The 21266-nt window shown below is 42.8% G+C and overlaps 1 protein-coding gene across 1 annotated transcript; it reads left to right on the forward strand.

The window, feature by feature from the left end:
- The first annotated feature begins 564 nt into the window (after positions 1-564).
- On the forward strand, positions 565-19573 carry LOC138605165 (cilia- and flagella-associated protein 44). Its single transcript, XM_069677280.1, has 34 exons — positions 565-628; positions 1475-1628; positions 2339-2501; positions 3349-3451; positions 3534-3750; positions 4026-4140; positions 4763-4927; positions 5258-5413; positions 5504-5551; positions 5711-5810; positions 5907-6001; positions 6075-6284; positions 7403-7513; positions 7608-7760; positions 7918-8124; positions 8213-8355; positions 8529-8808; positions 9391-9446; positions 9615-9777; positions 10214-10344; positions 11074-11285; positions 11357-11501; positions 11658-11835; positions 11937-12178; positions 12881-13109; positions 13209-13412; positions 14397-14592; positions 14684-14806; positions 14956-15086; positions 15185-15301; positions 16792-16993; positions 17230-17390; positions 17547-17681; positions 19195-19573. The coding sequence occupies exons 1-34, from the start codon at positions 565-567 to the stop codon at positions 19414-19416; spliced, it is 5331 nt and encodes a 1776-aa protein (XP_069533381.1). The 3' UTR covers positions 19417-19573.
- Positions 19574-21266: the final 1693 nt, after the last annotated feature.

The raw sequence follows: 21266 nt of genomic DNA on the forward strand, positions 1-21266 counted from the left end.
AGCCACCCATGTTGTAACGCCGTTTAAAACAGCGATCTGAAAAGGTCATGTTTGATTTAGATGTCTGAGACGGTTCCTGTCAGTTTTTGTATGGTTTCATCGCAGATGATGCTTCATGTTTTGCTCAAAGAGGGAATGGTCAAATATCTAATTTATAATCCTTTAGATTATGATTTAATGATTTTTTTAAAGGCCAAAACAGACTGTATGATGAAACCATAGAAGCGTTGAGAACTACATTATCCAGCAGGCTGTGTAGTGTGACTTTCCTTGTTGCCAGGAAACGCCTCCAAACTAAAACGGACGGACGAGAGATTAGAGAGCCAAATAATGAAGGTTGCAGATATTAAATATCCTATAAGAAAAAGTTTATGTCAAAACGTTAGTATTACCTTGGAACTTAATTAATAATAGACCTATAGCTGGTAACATTTTATTTGGCTTTTTTTTAAATCACATTTACTGCCCTTTTTAAGGTAACGTCAGAAAGTTGCTTTGAATAATGAGTTATCTTGTTTATGTAACAGGTAAAAAGTCAGAGCTGCAGATGATTTAACAGCGGAAATGTCGGAAGAAAAGACAGCTTGTGGTGGTGAAGAGGCTGGGAACACAGCTTCACAGGAGGAAGGTAACATTAATAATGACTTTATTTAGCTATAGGCTATAGCACCTTTAAAAACCAGAGTACACAACGTGCTTTGACAGACAAGCAATCACATACACAGTAGGCAACAAAATAATCTGAATATGAATATGAAGTTAAAGCAATAGGACAAAAAAAAAAAAAAAAAAAAGAAACAAAAAAACTATCAAGGGTAAGTAATAAAAGAAAATAAATACAATAGGAAAATATAGAAGCAATAAAACAAACATCACAAGATATGTAGGCTAAGCAAGTTGTTTTTTATTCAACACACATTATACAGAGAACAAACAGCACGTAGGTGATGTTTTACACTTGTTAGTCTGTTTATGTATTATTTTAAAATAGTTTTGTTTGTTGTTTTCTATAATAATAATAACAATATTTTTTTAATTCATAAATTGTTTTGGATGATTTGGTGGCTAGTGAAACACTTAGTTGTTTAGAGCAATTATTTTTTTTAGAACTATTTGTAGTAACTTGGTTTACAATCGTCAAGTTATCAAGTAGAGGTAAATGTCAACACCACGGTGACTTCTTGAGAAGGATTATAAAAAGATATTCTGAAAAAAAAACTGAAATCCAGACGTTGATTTGCTAGATAAGAAGAGATCAACAGAATCTACTTGGATAATGTTCGGCTAATGCAGGTGTTATATTAGCTGCCACTAATTTCACAAAGGGTGAAGACTCTTGAACAGTCTCTAGTGACCAAGACTTTGAAATGGTCATAATGAGATTCATGTTTTTCTGTTGCATAAATAGTTTCAGGGGGAAAATGCACAAGTTAGTTCATTGGTGGTTGGGTCAAACATTTCCTCTGTCTCACAGGATGTGATGCTCAAAACTCAGAGATGAGGCAGGAGGTGGAGAAGGAGTCAAAAAAGCAGCTATCTACTGATATGAACTACAAGTATGAAGAGCTTCACTCCAGACCCTTCATCACACCCGACTCTGAAATCCCAGAGAACCTCCTGCACCTCTCGTATCCTTCTTTAAAAATAACACTTTACAGACGGAGGCAAAACATCTAGAATTGTAATTTACAGAGTTTATTTTATAATTTTCTACACAGAGGTCAATAGAGACTGAATCTGAATCTTGTGTATATCATTTTTGATTGAACTCCACGTATATATGTCAAAGCATAATTGATCAATAAAATATACACAATCATTATTATATATACATAAAATGTACAGTCAATGTATTACTACTGAATTATAAGAATTTTAAAATAACGCTATGGTGTAAGTTAAGGGCTGCACAGTGGTGTAATGGTTAGCGCTGTTGCCTCACAGCTAGAGGGTCCCTTGTTAGAACCGTGGTCGGGACGTAGGGGGCCTCTCTGTGTGGAGTTTGCATGTTCTCCCCATGCATGCGTGGGTTCTCCAGCTTAGGTTCATTGGTGACTCTAAATTGCTCGTAGATGTTAATGTGAGTGTGAAAGGTTGTCTGTCTCTATTACCCCCCTTCCACCAAAGCGAACCTGGTTCTATTTGGTTTGATTGACTGGCGACCAGACCAGGGTGTAAACCCGCCCAATGAAAGCCCTGAACAGGATGAGTGGTATAGATAATGGATGGATGGTATACAACAATAAAGCAGATACAAACAAAATCACCAGAGAAAGCTAGGGGCTAGCAATGACGAAATTAATGAGTGAATCTGCTCTTTAACTCATCCTGCTTTCAGTCACTCCTTCGGCTATGACAGCGGGCGCAGGGGGAACCTGCAGCTGCTGGATGACAGAACTCTGATCTTTATAGCAGGAAACCTGCTCGTCCTGCTGGACGTTTCCACCAAGGAGCAGACATACCTCCGCTCCTGCGGCGGGGGAGGAATCGGCTCCATCTCGGTAAGATGGCTGACAAAGTACTTGTCACTGTGAGGCTCAGTTAGTAGAGACATGACACAAAAGGGCAGACTGAGATGTGAATGACATCCTTACTGCTGCATCTCTTGAATATTTTAAAGCCAGACCAATCTGGGATTTTTGAGATCAATACGGATTGTGAGAGGAAAAAGAATCTAACTGTGTGCACCAATTCTACATCATCATGACTATCCAAAGGCACTAAGAAGGCTGCTTTCTTAAACAAATATTAATTAAAGAATGTTACTTTATTATACATGTCAACTAATTTTAGTGTGGACCACGGCCTACTCAGCTGTGATGCTCTATTACATGTGCTGCAGACAGTGCTGAGAGTTTTGTAAGACGTCCGAACGTGCTCTGATGGACAGACTGCATGATGACACAATTCCTGAATCATCTCATGCTTTGTTTTCTGCTGTGTGACAAAAAAGTGTTTCATACTGCAAATCACATGCACCGATACCACTAGGTTCCGCTATCCGCTGTTAATATTGGCTGACCAATTTGTCGGCCTGGCTCCAGGATTCTTGATTCAAGAGAGACTTGATGAGCAGCTTTTATTCATCATTTTATGAGTTGGAGTAGAGTGATCCCTCCTGTGATAAAATGTGATGTAATATTCAAATGATCAAAGTAAAGAGTTCCAAGTATGAATGAGGTCATTGGTTAAGGCAATCTAATCCTGCCCCCAAAGTATTTTATCTTAACTCTTTACCAAGCATTGAAGTCATAAAAACATTCCTGATATTTCATAACAATGTTATCCTAATGACTTTGTATGTCTGTGTCTGTGTGTGTGTGTTTGTGTGTGTGTGTGTGTGTCAAGGCACATCCTAGCAAGGAGTACTTTGCTGTAGCAGAGAAGGGAAACCAGCCCAACATCATAATTTATGAATTTCCCTCGTTACGACTGCACCGTGTCCTCCGAGGTAAATGGGACCAACATTCATCGAGTTATTTTACCATATTTTCTATTTCCATTGTACTGATCATCATGGTTTATGTCTTCAGGTGGCACAGAGCGAGCGTACAGCTTTGTGGATTTTAACCGAGATGGGAGCCTGCTGGCCAGTGTGGGGAGCGAACCCGACTACATGCTGACTCTGTGGGACTGGAGGCGAGAGGAGGTGACGCTGAGCTGCAAGGCCATTTCTCAGGAGGTCTATCGCGTCAGCTTCTCCCCTTACAACCCGGGACTGCTCACGTCTTCAGGATCTCATCACATCAAGTAAAGGACAAAACCAAAAACCCTAAAACACTGTTAAAACCCTGCTGTGATTTAAATTATGGGAGCTTATGTGCCCAGCTTTGTCTTGGCCAGGACTAGTGGCTTCCTGATGACTTGTTGGCACCAAGAAGTTACCTGGCTTTGGGAAATCACAACTCCCAGGCCAAGAAATAGTCTAAACCACAACTCAGACATTGCAAGTTGAATTATTCCCTTTGATATGTTAATGCTCTCAAATACAATGAAAATAAACCCTCTCTTCTTCTCTCTGTCAGGTTCTGGAAAATGGCCAGCACATTCACAGGTCTTAAATTGCAAGGGCTTATGGGACATTTTGGGAAAACTGCAGCGACTGATATTGAGGGCTACGTGGAACTTCCTGATGGAAAGGTGTGTTCTTCAGACAGGTTGTGTTTGTGCTCACGCCAGGAAGACTTAAAACAAAGACTGCCTATAAGAAGTGAATGTAGCCTCTCCACTAATTGTAAAGTAGTCCATATGCATGCAAGTGTAACAGAAAATGACCCTATTTCCCACTTCAATTATTACTTCACTAAACATTTTGTAATGATGGTGTCGCTAGTTTAAAGCTTTCTTCATAACAACATGATGTTCCTGCCATGTAAATAATCATCCTATTTAAGGCAAAACAGATGATAAAGCAGGATACACTTTATGGTTTTGCATCCTTTTGATTGAAAAGTTGCAACAATGCTGATCTGTCAGCCAGGCTAGAGATGTATCAATGAGTGCCAATGTTTAAAATGGCTGAATTTCTGGTGGTTATAGTTGTCCTTATAGACATGCCTGTAATCTTATAAAATGTGACATAAAGTTGGTTGCATAGAAATGTAAAAGAAAACATGAATACTTTACTGGCAAAATGATTACTTTAACTTGATTGATGATTTACTTTTTGTTTTTAAACAATCAAAATCTGAATCTTCTGTAAGACTCAAGAGAGAACGAATAATTACGTTGACCATTGTTGCCCTTCGTCTCCTCCTGTCAGGTGGTGTCCGGTTCAGACTGGGGTAACTTGCTGCTGTGGGATGGGAACACCATCAAGGTGGAGATTTGCCGTAAAGAAGGGCGAAACTGCCACGCCGGGATGGTCCAGCCGTTTGCCCTGGAAGACGGACAGCTGATGACGATTGGCTCTGATGGAGTGATCCGGGTAGGATACATGCAATTTTAGTACATCTGGCACAAACATCTTCTTGGACTCTAAGATAAACTACTGCGTAGTCAAAGGTCAAAGTTCAAGGTCACTGCAACCTCAAGAAACACATTTTTACACAATCTTAAGCTCTTTATAATAGAAGAGTCTGTATTTGATGTAAGTTGGCAACAGGTTCCAAAGAGAGGTTCTGACCCTTCCTGCAATCCAATCACCATAGTCGAGCAAGGATGATTAAGTTTGCAGTTTAAATAGAATCATCATGACTCATCAGGACCGTAACCCCACCGCCCCCTCTGCCCCCTCTGCCCCCTCCGCCCCCTGCAGGGCTGGGACTTTGAAGGCATCGACACTGCCGACAGTAACGGCCACAGCAGCAGGTTTGAGATGGAGCCCATGAATGAGATGGTGGTTGGACACAACGTCTGCCTCTCCTCTGTGGTGAAGAGCTCAACGCCTGACTCCTTCCTCTGGTTTGCTCAGGTCAGAGAATAAAGGTCAAAGGTCACCATTTATAACCACTTGTATTACATGATGTGGCCTCACTTATCTCTCCACTATGGGGTTTTGCAGGATTCTAGTGGAGCCATCTGGAAACTGGATCTTTCGTTCACCTACACAGTGAGTGTTCTTCTAGATTTGTGTGAGACTGAACTAAGGCCAGCAGAAGCCTATTTTCAATGAGCTGGATAGTGTTTATGGTGATGTATAGGTATAATATTTGTATCATCACGTGTTGTAATAAATTATAGTAACAGCTAATGTTTGCTCTGTGTGCAGACTCCAGATCCAGAGTGTCTGTTTTCCTTCCACGCTGGGCCGATCCGGGGTCTGGACGTGTCGAGGAAATCCCACCTGATGGCGACGACAGCTCTAGACCGTGACTGACTTACATCTGCTCACATGCTGCACATGTTTGCAAACACACATACACACAGAGACTAAAACAGGTCCTCTTTTTGTGTTTGCCCTCCAGGCTCAGTAAAAGTTTTCGACTTCCTGGCGAAAAGGGAACTCACCACCAGTCGCTTCAATCAGGGTGGAACTGCTCTCAGCTGGGCTCCAACTTTGGTAAGTGTGCCAACATGTGCTACCACACACACTGTGCACTAACAAAAAACTGACCTCCTGTGTTTGTTTGTAGGTGAACCAGGGTGGAGGTCTACTAGTGACGGGCTTTGAAGACGGGGTGGTCCGGTTATTGGAGCTGTTTAACCCACAGAGGTTGCACCTGGCCAGCGGGCGTAGCCCCAAAGGAGATGCGAAGCTACGCCTGAAACAGGCCTTCAAACCCCATAATGCACCTGTAACTGCTGTTGCATACGAGCGAAATGGAGAGATCTTAGCCACCGGGGTAAGAGGTTTCAGGACATTTTCAAGGACATTTTCTGAGGTTGAAACTGTTGCGCACCATCCATGTGAAACATTTTGGTGCACACGTTTCACATTTGGGAGCGCTGCACATCGAGCCAAGTTTGTATTGAAAACTTCTGTTCAGTTTGTTTTTCTTTTCTTACATCTGCACAGCAACAGTTAAAGCTCAAACTGTGATAAGGACATTGGGGCTTTGGCCCAGTAGGTAGTTCGGGTTGACCACCAATGAGCGGTTCAATCAATGTGTGTCAAAGGGATAAATGGCATGTAGAGTAAAGAGCTGTGAGTGGTCTGAAGCCTACAAAGGCACTGATTTAAAACTTCAGTTTAATTATAGCATGGTGATGATTAGTTACACTTATTGAAAGGGTCACTTTTTTTTAGGGACGCACACTATTATCGGCACATTATCGATATCTGCAGATTGTGGCTGAAAATGACACATTGGCATCAGCAGATATGTCATTTTTCGGCCAATGTTTTCCACTGATAAAACAACGCTTTCATTCTGCCTAAATGCTGGATGACTCTCTAAAAAGCTTGACGTAATGCTACGACATTAACTCAGCACGAGTGTGTGGGCACTGCGTGCGCCGCGCTTCTTCTGTCAAGCGTGAAGAAGGGTGCAAGATGTCTGCAGTTTGGCAGTTTTTATAGCCTATTAGTCTTATTTATTCAACATTGCGAAAGAGTTCAGTATTTCTCTGTTATTTCCATTGGCTTTAATCGCTGCAATAGGTAAAATGTGCTCTAGTTGTGGCTATTGTCAGTATCAGGGAGAGCATCATCCAGGCTTGTCTAAGTTGTATGAATATTGCAGTTTTATTTGAAAGAAAATGTTACATACAAATAAATATGGCATTTTGTACATAACCTAAGTTTTATGTTATTTCTGCATCTGCTATAATAAGAGAAGACATGATATCAGTTCCACTACAGGTAAAACTTGGCTCTGCAATTAGGTGGAAAAAAACGTGCCTCTTATATCGGTACTGAAATCGGCAACAAGGAAAAAAACAGTATATCGGAAAAAATCTAATATCGTGCATCCCTAAGTATGAGCAAAAATAATTTCTTGTCTCTCCACCTTCTGCTCAGAGCTCTGACAGCACCGTGTTCTTCTTCACCGTTGCGGAAAAGTACAACCCCATCGGCTTCGTCCACGTTCCCGGGCCGGTGCAGGCGCTGGAGTGGTCGCCTCATTCCCACGTGAGTCTGGTCTCTTCAGCTCACATTTACTGAAATATCTCTGTGATGGGAGATTATCAATTCAGTCGCATTTTTTTTACTCTTTTATACACAGAGTGAAAACAGGCTGCTCATCCTGTGCCAGAGTGGTCACGTGGTCGAGGTGCAGGGTCCTGATCCAGAGACGCAGAGGCCGAGCACAACCTTCCAGCTGCCCAAACTGCCAAGCAGATTGTTCAGGTTCAGGAGCATCAAATCTCGAATCAAGGTCTGAGCTTGGTCTATCTTATCTATCTCATTCTGTACTGTTCTTTTTTGGCTGTGTTATACAGTTTATTAACTGCCATTGTAAAGCTAATTAAAATTGCTGCCTGACTAATTCAATTTTGAGTTTCAGACAACTTTGGTTTAATTTGTGTGTCCAGAGAGAGGAGGAAATCACAAGACGTCAAGCCGCAAAGGAGAAGAAGAGGAGAGAGAGAGAAGAGAGGTTGAAAGAGCCGGATGCAGAGCAAGAAGAAGAAGAGGAGGAAGAAGAAGAGGAAGAGCTGCCGGCCATCTACGTCCCAGACCCACCAAGTCCTCTCTGCTGTGGCTTCTACTCACAGCCTGGGCAGTTCTGGCTCTCCATGGTATAACGCCACCCCAAGCAACAAAAGAAGACTGTTGAATTCTCCTTAAAGATTGAATCCATTGCTCTCTCCTCTCTCTCTCCTGCAGGGAGGCTTTGACGCAGGTTTCTTGTATCACTGTAAGTTCTCTGAGAACCAGGACCAGGATCCAGACCAGCAGCAGGATGAGCCCTTTGACTTCCTGCAAATCCACAATGCAGACGACGACCCCATTCACTCCATCGCTTTCAGGTAGGACAAACGTAACTTTTACTTTTACAATACAGTGTGGGATGTAACTGTCTTTTTGCCTTTATAAGTTAAGGAACTTTTAAGAGTTAAGCTTCTCTACCTGCTTCACATGTTGAACCATAAAACTATTATCTGTATAAATGTTCCCTTTTGGTGTCGTGTTGTTTTCATAGCTCCAACAGGCAGCTGCTGCTCTGCGGCATGCAGTCAGGCTTTATCAGGGTTTACCCTCTGCAGCCCGACGACCAAAGCCTCAACTCCATGCAGGCCTACTGGGCTCTCAGCATCCACGACAACCAGTACGGACACCTGCAGCACATCCACTGTAGCCATGATGACCAGTTTGTGCTGACCGCGGGGGATGACGGAAACATCTTCTCCTTCAGCCTGCTTCCTCCAGAGGAGCTGCAGAAAAGCCTGCAGAGAAAGAGGGCCAAGGTTCCTTCACCCAGGGTCAGTCCACAATTTGTTAACACTGCCTATTCTGCGACACTGTGTATGGCAACTTCAGCAGCCCAGTTGGTCGACCACTTTGTTCCAGATAGAAGTATCCCGGGAATTATTTGATGGATTGATATTACATTTTGTACAGACGTTCATGGTCCCGAGAGGAAGCATCCTAATGACTGTTCTTTCTTCTAGTACCCGCAGCAAGTCAACACTTTCTCTTATCCAGTTAAAGATCTCCGTTTCTTACTGGATGGATTGGCACAACATTTGGCGCAAACATTCAAAACGCCCAGTCATCGTATTTTTACTGACTTAATGAATCCCAAACCATTGATATATACAGTATTGCCCTTCCTATAGGCGTGTAGCATACTGCCTCACTAATCCAGGGAGCATCCTAAGGATCCATTCATCACAACCTGTGGATTGTATCGTAATTGTCTTCATTATTGTGACATGTTCTTGTAGTTTTTTTACTGCAACAGAAATAATCAGATTCAGACTTTGTTTGGGGGGAAATGGCCACATGAATGGTGATTACCATTGAAAAAGTAATCTCATCTTGTTTACATGTTGTTCTAACAGAAGGGTCTTGAGAATGAGTCGTTAGCTCAGGACATCGAGGACCCAGCAGCCTACAGGTGAGTGAGAAGAATCATTCTCTGCTTGTCCGCTGTGTGTTTGTCACTTTTCTTTATTTCTGTCTGCAAAATATTAAATGTACTTTCTAACATGTAGGTATATCTATATTTCATTGAAACTGTATTAGGACACTAATGAAAGTTTTGTCCCGTCTCCATCGCCCGCAGCATCGAGACGGCTAAGCAGAAGCTGGAGAAGGACCGTCTGCGTCGGGAGGCCGAGCTGAAGATCGCGGCGAAGCGTAAGAAGCTCGCTGAGCTCCAGAAGAAGTTCAAACAGCTGCTGAACAACAACCAGCGTCTGCCGGAGCATGTTCGCCTGAAACCTATGGTAGAAACACACACACACACACACACACACACACACACACACACACACCTGGGTCATCCGCTATCCTCTTATTTCATTAGTCATGTTTGCCATTCTCAGAAACCTTACAAAGCTTACATTGTGGGGAGCTTTTCTTAATTGTGTTTTCACTCTAATTTGTATAGCTTATATTATCTAGTCTTATATAACTCTTTTATCTTAATCTTTATCTACCTATCTTCTGTTCTTGCTTTATTAAATTAACTTTTTTAAAGCACTTTGCATTGGTTTGTTTGAAAGGTGCTATAAGTGTGATTTGATTTGATTCACCATTGGAGGTCTCCTGGGACTGGATGTTTATTAATGAAGTGTCCTCAGTTGCGTGTCCTGTGTGTGTGTGTGTGTGTGTGTGTGTGTGTGTGTGTGTGTGTGTGTGTGTGTGTGTGTGTGTGTACAGGAGCTGCAGCTGGACCAGCGTTTCACTGAGCTGGCAGAGAGGCTGAAGGCTCAGCGTGTGAGGGAGGTCAGAAAGCAGATGGGCTGGGAGGAAGAGCGCTGCAGCATAGCACTCAGCAAACTACAGGACTGGTACTTACTACACACACACACACACATATATACACACATCTAGTTCAATGTAATTGAAGGTAGGTTAAAAAAGGTTACCTGTTGTGTCAATAATACAGTTTCATAATACTTGTCTTTAATCATTTAATTTATTCGTTTATACTTTACTCGCTGATTTTCAACCTCAGTCCTAACAAGCTGTTATGGGGAGCTAATGCCATGACGGTAGAAGAAAATGCAGTATGGCTCTGTGCCTTTGGAGGACGCTATCCGCTTCTCCAACGGGCCCTGGAAAACCTCCGCCAGACTACGTAAAACGCGTCATCTGGCGGAGGCCAGGGAGCTCGCTAAACTACACTTCCTCAATCTAGGACTCCCCCTCTGATGTCACGTCTCGTTCAAAATCGTCAGGTTTGAAATGTAGACTGCAGACCTGAAGATTTTTTTTACGATCCCCCAGTATATTCTCCACCCGCTCTGAGCCATTACATGCAGCGAAAACGGTAGTATTTCAGTCCAGCTTCTCTCGCTGGGCCGTTCCTTTCAGAGGGAGGGGCGCAATGCACGCTGGGTGTTGTAGGAATGTAGAATGAGCGAAACCACGAGCTGTTTGTACAACTTTCTCCACAGCTATGGCGCCAATTTCAAATATTATTGCTTCTATGGATTACAGAGAACACCAGCTTTGACTGACAGTGGCTTTTTCCAGGGGCAGATTGTTCCTTTAATGTTATCTGTGTTTGTTTTCAGGTTCAAGAACTCTCTGGAGTCCAACATGGTCACTGTGGTCGCCATCTGCAGCGACCACAGAGTCTCCACATACCGTCTTCCGGCACTCACCGAGACAACAACCTGGCTCGGACATCAGAGAAAAGCCAGCCTATCCTATGGAGACGGAGCTGCTGTAGCAGGACGCAGAAAATCCAGAGCTGAGCCTTCAAAAGACAGCAGCATATTAGAGGGTAGGAAAGTGTCTGTGTGATTGTTTCACCTGTCAGAGACAGGCTTCACCTACATCTGTTATGTTCTCCAGAGGAGGCGGTGCTGCGGCCCCCAATGGCTCGTCCAGCAGGGATAAAGCTGGCAGATCGACAGGTTGAGAGGCTCCAAAAGGCTGCAGAGAAGGCTGAACAAGCCCGAGCCAAGATCGAGAAGAGGAAGCAGGAGTGGGCACAGCTGTGAGTGTCGTGTCACACAATATTATCCGAGTCCTGCAGGCTCAAATTAGAAAAAATTGCAGTGCCAGATTAGTCGGGATCATGGTTAAGTCATGAGCCTCTGCTGTAACTATTGTGATGTCTGTGCAAAACTGTGACGAACTGTTGGTGTTTCAGTTACGCAGAGAAACCAGACGAGAACTGCGAGGATCCAGAGGATGTGCAGGCCATCAGGGAAGCCAAAGCGACCATCGGAGACTTAAAGCTGAAGTCGGATAAAGACTTCACGGTGCCCAAACACCTGAGAGTGAACGCTGAGAAGAAGAGAGCTGAGCTGATAGGCCTGGAGGAGAATGTACACACAAACACGCAGACACACAGAAACACATATGTCAGGACATCAACATCAATGATTCAAAAAACTGATTACTTTAATGACTCCATCCATTCCACCAGATCCGTGACAAGCAGACCGAGATGAACAGGCGGATCGTGGCGTTGCGGGACTCAAAGGTTCGCCTGGTGTCTCAGTTACACGCTCAGGCTCAGCAGGTAAAGAAGGTCCAGCAGCATCTGGCAGCCCATCATCACCGCCCTCCACCCGACCTTCCTACCATACTACCAGAGGAGACCCCAGAGAAGAGGCTGCAGTACAGTCAGGCCACACTGGAGCGGTACCGGGTTCTGAAGGAGCAGAGGTACAGGAGCCAGGTTTAAGTTCATCAGGACCAGATTTAGACTCAGGCCAGTTCTCCAGACGGTTTTCAAGAGTTAACATTCATGTATTATTACTTCTTCTCTACACTTGTGGTCTCAAAAAAGTTTTTGAATTCACAACAGCAGCTCCAACATAACTTCAGTTATGAGAAAATGCAAAGGCCCAAAAATCACAAACTTTGTCTGGTGAGGGAAGTTGTTTTTCAACATGATCTCATGCGGGTGCAGCCATTTTGGAAGAACTTTAATCCATCCAGATATTTCATTTATTTTAATGCAGACTGCTGAAAGGAAGATGCACACATTAAAACAGAGAGTAGATGGGTCAAATGGCTCTGTTATTTGGCCTCTGATTAGCTTAGATGCGGTTCAGAATAGGTCCAGCAAAACCAGAACTTGCAGGCGTTTAAACCTCAGCAGTGTGCTAAACTGGACCTGATAGGCCTGTATATATGCAGGCTAATATAACAGTATTGACCTGCATAATTGTGCTTTTCTTAACCCCTACTTTTCCCCTTCCCCATGGGTCTCTTTGTGGGGTCGCAGTTTGTTGACGTGTATCCTGTCCTGACCAGTTACCCTTTTGGATTAAGCTTGGAACTACCATGACCTGAATGACTTAGAAACCTTCACAGACAAGCGCAAGAATGTTTTTATATTACCTTTTTTTTTCTTTCAAACAGGTCTCAGACAATGGAGCAGGAGGGAGCCACAAGTGTTTTGGAGCAACTGGAGAGAGAGGAAGAAGAAGAGGAGGAGGAGGAGGAGAGAGGAGAGGAAGGGACCCCCAGCCTGTCAACTTCATCTCTAACCAGAGGGGAGGAAGGAGCAGAGCTGAGCAAGCTGGAGAAGGAGCTGGAGAGGGAGGAGGAGATCAGACTGCAGCACGAACAGGACTCTCTGCTGGAGCAGGTCAGTTTTGTTTTTTACTTAATGATGAATCTTTTATTAAATGGGATTAAAGGGCATCTCAGGCTCACCATGAATATTGCCGTATTTTTCAATCCTCAGATGGAGAGTTCTGTGTGTCAGTTTGACGCTGAGCTCCTGCTGCTGCGTCACCAGAAGCTGCGTCTGGACTGGCAGCTGAAGATGGCCGACCTCCGTCAGCTGACGCTGTACCAGGAGCTGATGCTCATCAAGGCGTTCGAGAAGAGGGAGGACAGCCTGCAGGAGAAACTCGACGCACGCATGGAGGAGGAAGACAGTGTCACGGTGGGAAAGAGTTTGTTTACATTGTTCAAAGGAAGATTTTCTCATTTGATCTGTCTCAACGGTCATAGCACTGTGTCTGATGCTTAAATCCATAATGTTACACTGCTGATATAGTTTACTGCAGTGTTTATAATATTTGGTCTCTTTTCTTTAAGTAATCTTTGGCTTGATTAAATTCTGTGTCGAATGAGATTTACCCTTTTTAAAAAAATTGTAGTATCTCCTTAGAGCAGATAAGACGGCTCCTGCTTTGGGGTTTAGTTCTGCTATAACAACCCTCACTGGGAACATAATGCCTTCAATATTTTACACTTTGGCTTCACCTTTTATTGCTCATTGATAGGTTTTTCAGTATTTCCTTAACACTTAAAGACAAAGCAGCACCTGGCAGCCTGTTATTTGTGGACCTCTGTGGCAGCAACGGCATTCGCTGATGGTGGTCAAAGGTCACTGTGACCTCTCAAGGAACCTTTTTAGTTATAACTCAATAATTCATAAAATAATTGTGACAGTTTCACACAAATAAGGTCAAACAATGAGGTTATAACGTATTTTATCGAGAAGGTCAAAGGTCCTAGAAAAAGACTTCTCTTGCCATTTTTTCCGTCCCTTTCTCTTATTTAATTCAAGTTAAATAAAAAATAATAATAATAAAAATAAATTACTGCTTCTGTAAGTGAAGGAAACAGTTTGATTTGTAGTAGACACACCTGAGAACAGAATGGATACGCTTCAATACAAAAGCCACGTAACTGCTCACTCACATTATTTACTGAAAATATATTATTACACTCCACGCTGTTTTTTCTTTTGTTTTTTGCATGCATGCAGTGATCTGAGTTCTGCTGAATCACAAAGACCTACCCTAAGTACTGCACCTGCACACATCATGTGTAGATAGACAGAGCACTGAACCTGCTGCTGTATAATTTATAGAATATAGTTTCTCATGTTTTTGGCTCCGCCCCCTCTCTTCTCTGACAGTCTAAGCTGGAGGAGTTTAACGAGCAGCTGGAACAGAAGCAGGGAGACATAGCCAAGCTGCAGGAGAGAGCGAGGACTCTCTTTGCAGCCTTCCGGGCCTCACTCGGCCCAGAGAACAAGTTTGCAGAGTTTCTGACCAAAGTCTTCAAGAAGAAGATCAAACGTGTGAAGAAGAAGGAGCAGGCTGGAGATGAAGGTGAGACGAAGGAACATAAGTGTGCAATGTAACATGTGTGTGTGTATCAATATGTTCATGTGTCCTTGATCATGCAAATGTATGTTTGCAGAGGAAGAGGAGGATAGTGATGAAGACTCGGATGAAGACTCAGACTCAGACTCAGATGATGACGATGACGATGATAGCAGCAGTGATGAGGAAGGAGCTCTGGACAGCAGTGTTTGCCCTCCAGGTCAGCATTGTGATGGAAAAACATTAAAATCCTTCAAATTGTCACAGTAAAGTGTAAACCTTTAACAGTTATCAGTGTGTGTGTGTGTGTGTGTGTGTGTGTGTGTGTGTGTGTGTGTGTGTGTGTGTGTGTTTGTGTGTGTTTTTCAGGCTGTGAACCAGCGTTGTTTGAGAACACACTGCAGCTGCGTGAGCGTCGGCTTGACCTAGAGGAACTTCTGGCGGAGGAGAAGAAGATTGCTAAGACTCTGAAGAGGGAATGTGAAACCCTCGTCAAGAAGGTCACGCTCTGATTATCATTTTCTGTCTCCTCATCGAATCTGAAATGTTTCTTTGCGCTCTTTCAGTCACTTAAATCCTGCTGTGCTTTGACCTGCAGGAGAAATCTGTGAAGAGCAGTTGTGAGGCCGCAGAGGAAGACTTGGAGTCAGTCTACAGAGAAAAACAGCAGAAAATGAATGAACTGGATGTGGTTGTTCCTCTCAGACTGAACCAGGTAAACAACAAGTAAAAAGACAAAAGACAAATAAATACAAAGCATGTTTTTAGTCAACTTCTCAAGTCAAAACTCAATGTGAAATGATATATTTAGTTCGGGTCCGGTGAAGAGTAAATGAGGCAGAACACAAATGCAATCTTGGAGCCCCTCGGCTATCTTCTGGCAACAATTTAGCTTTTACTGATATCTATGAACAGATAACTGCAGAAGTATGCAGATACAAATCCAGTTGTAGATGTTGTCTCTCATCTCCAACTCCAGTCTTGGCCTGGATATCTGATATAAGTTATCCTGATATCTAAATTTAAATGCGGAAAGTCCCCAAAGGCTTTATCCTTGACAGACGATAGCCAATCTGAGATCCCTATAGTCTTTAGCCTGACGATATAGCCTCTGGGGTCAACAGTGAACATGCCAGGGTGTGTAGCCAGCAATTAGTGATAAACAACTTCCAGTCAAGACTTCCTTTTCTGCATGCTGCATTGTTTACAGAAGTGTGATTGACTTTAGTAAATTAAGTCCTGAATTTCCCCCCTGGCGATCAATAAAGGACTGTCTTATCTTATCTTACCAACATCATGATGCAGATTAGTAAGAAGTAAAAATGAAGCTTTGTCAGGTCTGTCCTCAAGAGGAGAAGAAAGCTACTTTTAAAATGCTCGTTTGTTGAACGGAGGTCGGATCGATAATTTCTGAGGCATTCGAGGAAATCGGGAAATCTGAACACTGAACGACTTTGTGACACAGCGTCAAGAGAATTTATCTCAAGCTGAATTTTAGATCTAGAACAGATTGTTAGCAGTTAGCACGCAGATGTCTGTTTAAAGAGCTGAATCGTTGTCAGATGACGCTGATGGGAGACGGGACGTCATTAAAACGAAATATGTTCCGCCTGCTTTTGCTCTCCACACGGACTGTTTTTCCTGCATACGCCGCAGCCTGCTGATACGTGATTGGTCAATACTACTCGAACTACAAACATAGTACAAACAGAAACCAGGACACTTGCCGTCCCTAAAATCCACATCCCTATCTACACAACTGTAGGATCTGTAAATAGAGATTAGACGATAGCTAAATAATACATTTCCAACTCCAAAGAATGTTTGTTCAAAATCACAAAGAACCAAGAAAATCATCAAATCTTCACATCCAAGCAGCTGATCCAGTGATTGTTTTGTAAAATTCATAGTTTTCATAACTCTAGATATAGTTAATAATCATGAGATGAAAATATATACTTTATTTTATGTTAACACAAATTTAAAAATGAAAATTAAATGTGATACATTTATTCTATGTTAATATTGGCAGCTGGGACCTCTTTACAAATACTTCTGTTTGTACGTTTCCCTTGCAAACGTGCGTGTTAAAAATACAGGCTGTCGGTATAAAGGAGTTTCATGTGTATCATTTTCTATGACAGAAGTTACTCACGTCATTCTCTCCTGTTATTCTTCTCTCCATCTTCTTTATTAATTTACCAGATTGAGTTTGTCAGTAACGGCTCGGTGCCATCTGACCTGAGCCCGGCGCTGGTGCTGGACCGGACGGAGCTCACACGGCTGCAGGAGCGAATCAACCAGCTGCATGTGGAGAAAAGCCAGCAGAGAGAGCTGTACAGTGCAGCCGGCAAACAGCACGTCAGGCTCATTAATGAGCGCAAGGACATGGACGTCAAGATCCAGGGTAAGACCAAATTAGGACAACACCAAGGCCAAGGCGAGCTCAAGTTCCTGTCGCACTTGACATGAAACCTATGATGATGTGTAAGCTCCAACTTGAGTCAAAGAAAAGACACTAACAGATGAAAACAACCTTAACTGGTGTGTAAGGTCTCTTGCCAAAGTGTGACATTTGTAAATATTGATCTCAGTCTTGGTGTGTCTCTGTATGTGTGTTTGTGTGTGGGTGTATTGTTGCAGTGCTGGAGGAGCAGTGCAACCAGCTGATGATGCTGAAGTACGGGGGGCTGGTGGATCTGGAGGCTCTGCAGACGCTGTCGGGGAGCCGGACGCTGGAGGAGCTGAAGCAGGAAAAACTACTCAAGGAAGCTGCATACGCCAAGGAAATCAAGGAGTGGGATGTACGCTCTGTTTGTGTGTGTGTGTGTGTGTGTGTGTGTGTGTGTGTGTCTGTGCACTTTGGCAAGTATATCTGTATCTCTGCATAACTTTTTCTGATCCTGTTTAAACTCAAAATGTCCTGTGTGTGTGTGCGCGCGTGTGTGTGCAATATTCAGGAGAAGGAAGGGGAGGCGCGTGAGGCTCTGATGGAGGCGATCAGGTTTGACACGGAGCGTCTCCGCAGCATGATGAGTCTCTTCAACCAGAAGAAGGAACTGGAGAAAAAACTCAACGCTAGACAGAAGAAAATGGTACAACCTTTGCATCCATGTTGCTTTGTGTCTGCTGGATGTGGAGGAACAAAGTTTTTATATGTTTATCCTTCCCTGACATATTTGTTTTTCGGCTTGTTCCAGCTTGTGGGAAAAAAACACAAAATAATTCATGCTGCTTTTTTTTGTCCAGTCAGATCCGATGACCCTTCTGATACAGATTATAACCCTTAATGTCATGTTAGAACTTTAGCCTGTTTTCTTCTATTCATGTGTGTTTTACAGAACTGAGGTAAAGATCTTATTTTTACGGAGACAAAAGTGTATCAATAAGCAACAAACAAATGAAAGTTTACAAAGACAATCGTGATAAGAGATATATTGTTAACAGAAAGAAATAATAAAAAACAATAGATAAACAACATGAAAAACAGTCACATAATACCAGAGGTGTAAAGAGTACTGAGATATTCTGCCTAAGTAGAAGTAACGTTACTTGAGTAAAAGTAAAAAAGTAGCTTATTTAAAATAAATAAAAGTTACTTCGTTACTTTCCCATCCTGCTGATTTTTATAATAAACACATTTTGCCAAGGTTACCTTACACACGCGTCCTATACAATGAACTGAAAGGAAGACAGGAAATGATTGCACAGTTGGAACAATGTAAAGGTTTATGGAGTTAAAGTAATAGGTGTTCCAACCAGTGCCATAAATGGCTTCATAAAGCAGGGTTATGAAAGCTTATTGTGTAATCTGTAGCCCTCAGCTGCCTGTTATAAGTAAAATAAAACTTCGGTGTATTCAAACCTAGGTTTGATGTTTACATGTTTTGGTGTCAAAATGACGAGAGATGGACCTTTTGTCAGGGAGTAAGATCCTTTGTTTAACCAGAAACAGCTGTTACATCGCTCTCTTCATAGCCACCAGACTGTTGACAAAAACATTTTACCTCGCAGAACACGGGAGTTAAACAAAAAGCTTTGGCACCGCTGTTTTGACGCGATGCATGACACTTTGATCTAAATGGCCTGTTTTTGATGCGATGCATTTGACTGGCGTCTGGTCCAAGTCAGTTTTCCTTGTAGCTCGCAATACCCATAGATAAATATTTTAGGTTTAGTTGCAAAGTTGTTTCAACTATGCGTTGGTTAGTTGCAAAGATTTAAAGTAGTCTTTCCTAGTTTAGTCAATTCTTTGTGCCTGAAGCACTATCAAGTGCTGTGAGCTCTGCAGCAGAGGTGAAATAAGTACACATATTCTTACAGATATTTGTGGGTGGCAGGTAGTAAAAGTATAAATACTCAAGTAAAGAGCAGATACCTGAAAACTCTGCTGAAGTACAGTAAATAAGTATCTGTACTTCAGTCCTCCCCACTTCTGCTCTGCAGCCCAGAAGTGATATCAGATATGGAGGTCATTTATGGAGAATTCCTTCATAAATAGATTAAAACAAATGCTGGTCTGCCCTTACTAAAGAGTGTGAGCTGGTCAGTGTTGGTCTTTTCAGCTACACCCTGAACACCTCTCTAAATAAATGTGTGTGCATCCAGGGCCGACAGTTCCAGGACTACAGGAGACGTGTGATCCAGGAGGACAATCGTTGGCTCCAGGACCTGGTGAGAATGCAATCCCAGCAAGCTGAGGCCCTCAGGAGGGAGATATTCCTCCTCTCCCGTCAAGGAGGCCACGTCGTGCCCCCCAGCCAGGAACCACTACGCCCGCTCCACCCGTTGCCTACCCCAACAGATGGCACCAAAATGGGAGTAAATTAACTCAGGACAGAGGTCAGAAAAATACAGAGTAACTTTAATGACCAAACTATGCTCACTGATAGCACTTTCTTCGCAAGAATAAAAAGTACTGTGTTTTGTTAACGGCTGTGTTTATTTATAATTTAGTGTTGAAATGATGAGAGTATTTGATTCGGTCTGCTGGTGTTAGAGAATAAAACCTTTTGATATTTTGGACCCCCATGACCTTTCCTGTGATTGATACATTTTTAAAATGATCTTAAAAAGTACTAAAAGTAGAGTTATGTTCGTCTTTTCTTCTTTTAAATTGAATGTCTATGACAAGCGGTAGCCTCTGAATACTGTTGAATACTGAAGCAAACAGTTAGTGCCAAAAACTGCTGTTCCTCCAGTTTCCTATTGAGGCCAGCCCAAAAAGCCAAAAAATGTTTTTTGTCTCTCTGGCTCATTCCCCACTGATAACAACTTCATGGGTTTTTTAAAAAATTTTTTTTACATAACTTACCCATTTAAGCTATGCATACTTAAGGATTGGGTTGTGCGGGTAAAAGTTAAATGTCCATTAAACAGACAAAACAATCAGATCAACAACGAGACAGAAGACTGGAAACTCAGACAGACTGAGCTGCAAAAATTCAATAATAAAAACATTTTGGGGAAAATAAAACTAGTCTAAACAGAGATGAGCACGCAAACACAATATCTGTTACAAAGGGAAAAACTAAGCCAAGGGGGACACCTGCTGGTAGAACAGAGACATGACAAAGAAGTCAAATGAAACAAGAATGTTTCCTTGAAAAAAATAGTCTCTCTTTGAAAAAATAGTCTCTTTTCAACTTCACGCCCATCTCACCCACAACAGCCTCTAGCTGACACCGGTTCACTCTCCATCCTCATCCTCCTTGACCTGAGTGCGGCCTTCGACACTATCTCCCACCCCATCCTCCTCAGTAGACTCTCCTCCATTGGCATCACTCGCACCCCCCTTCACTGGTTCCGCTCCTACCTCATAGGCCGCACCCAGTTCATTCAGCTCAAGTCCTTCACATCCGTCCCCTCCCCAGTCACTACAGGTGGGCCCCAGGGCTCTGTCCTGGGGCCCCTCCTCTTCATCACTTACCTCCTCCCCCTTGGCCATATCCTCCATAAATTTAACATCCATTTCCACTGCTTCGCGGATGACACCCAGCTCTACCTCTCCTGCAAACCGAATTCCACACTCCCACCCCCTTCCCTCTCCTCCTGCCTTTCTGAAATAAAATCCTGGTTCACCTCAAACTTTCTAAAATTAAACAGCAATAAAACTGAAATCCTTCTCATCGGCACCAAATCCACCTTATCTAAAGTTGACAGTTTCTCACTCTCCATAGACAGCACCTCTGTTTCCCCCTCCCCTCAGGTTAAGAGTCTGGGTGTCATCCTCGACAGTACTCTATCTTTCCAATCACACATCAATAACGTCACCTGGTCCGCTTACTTCCACTTACGTAATATCAACCGTCTCCGCCCCTCCCTCACTCCCCACACCTCTAATAATTCTTATTTTATCCTTGTGTGCTTACATACCGCCATGCTGCAGAAAAGAAAACAACATATCTGGACACAGGTCAGTCTGACGGATGAATCAGAACCACAAAAACCTCAGAATAGATGCTCAATCTCAGTAGTTACACTTAACTGGACGATCCCATGGACCTAATAGCTAATGATACATGTCTTCACTTTGGATTTCTGAGTGGAAGTCATGCTGAATTGATATTTTTTGATACTTAAGTTAGAGGAGTGTTAGCATTTTGTTTTCTGTTTTACAAAGTGAACCTCAATTCTCAAACCAAACCTAAAGTTATTTTGTCAGGTATACAGATGTGCAA

Source organism: Semicossyphus pulcher, unplaced genomic scaffold, assembly GCF_022749685.1.
Source record: "Semicossyphus pulcher isolate SPU_LCO1_2020_fin unplaced genomic scaffold, fSemPul1.0.p SCAF_28, whole genome shotgun sequence".
Classification (NCBI taxonomy): Eukaryota; Metazoa; Chordata; class Actinopteri; order Labriformes; family Labridae; genus Semicossyphus; species Semicossyphus pulcher.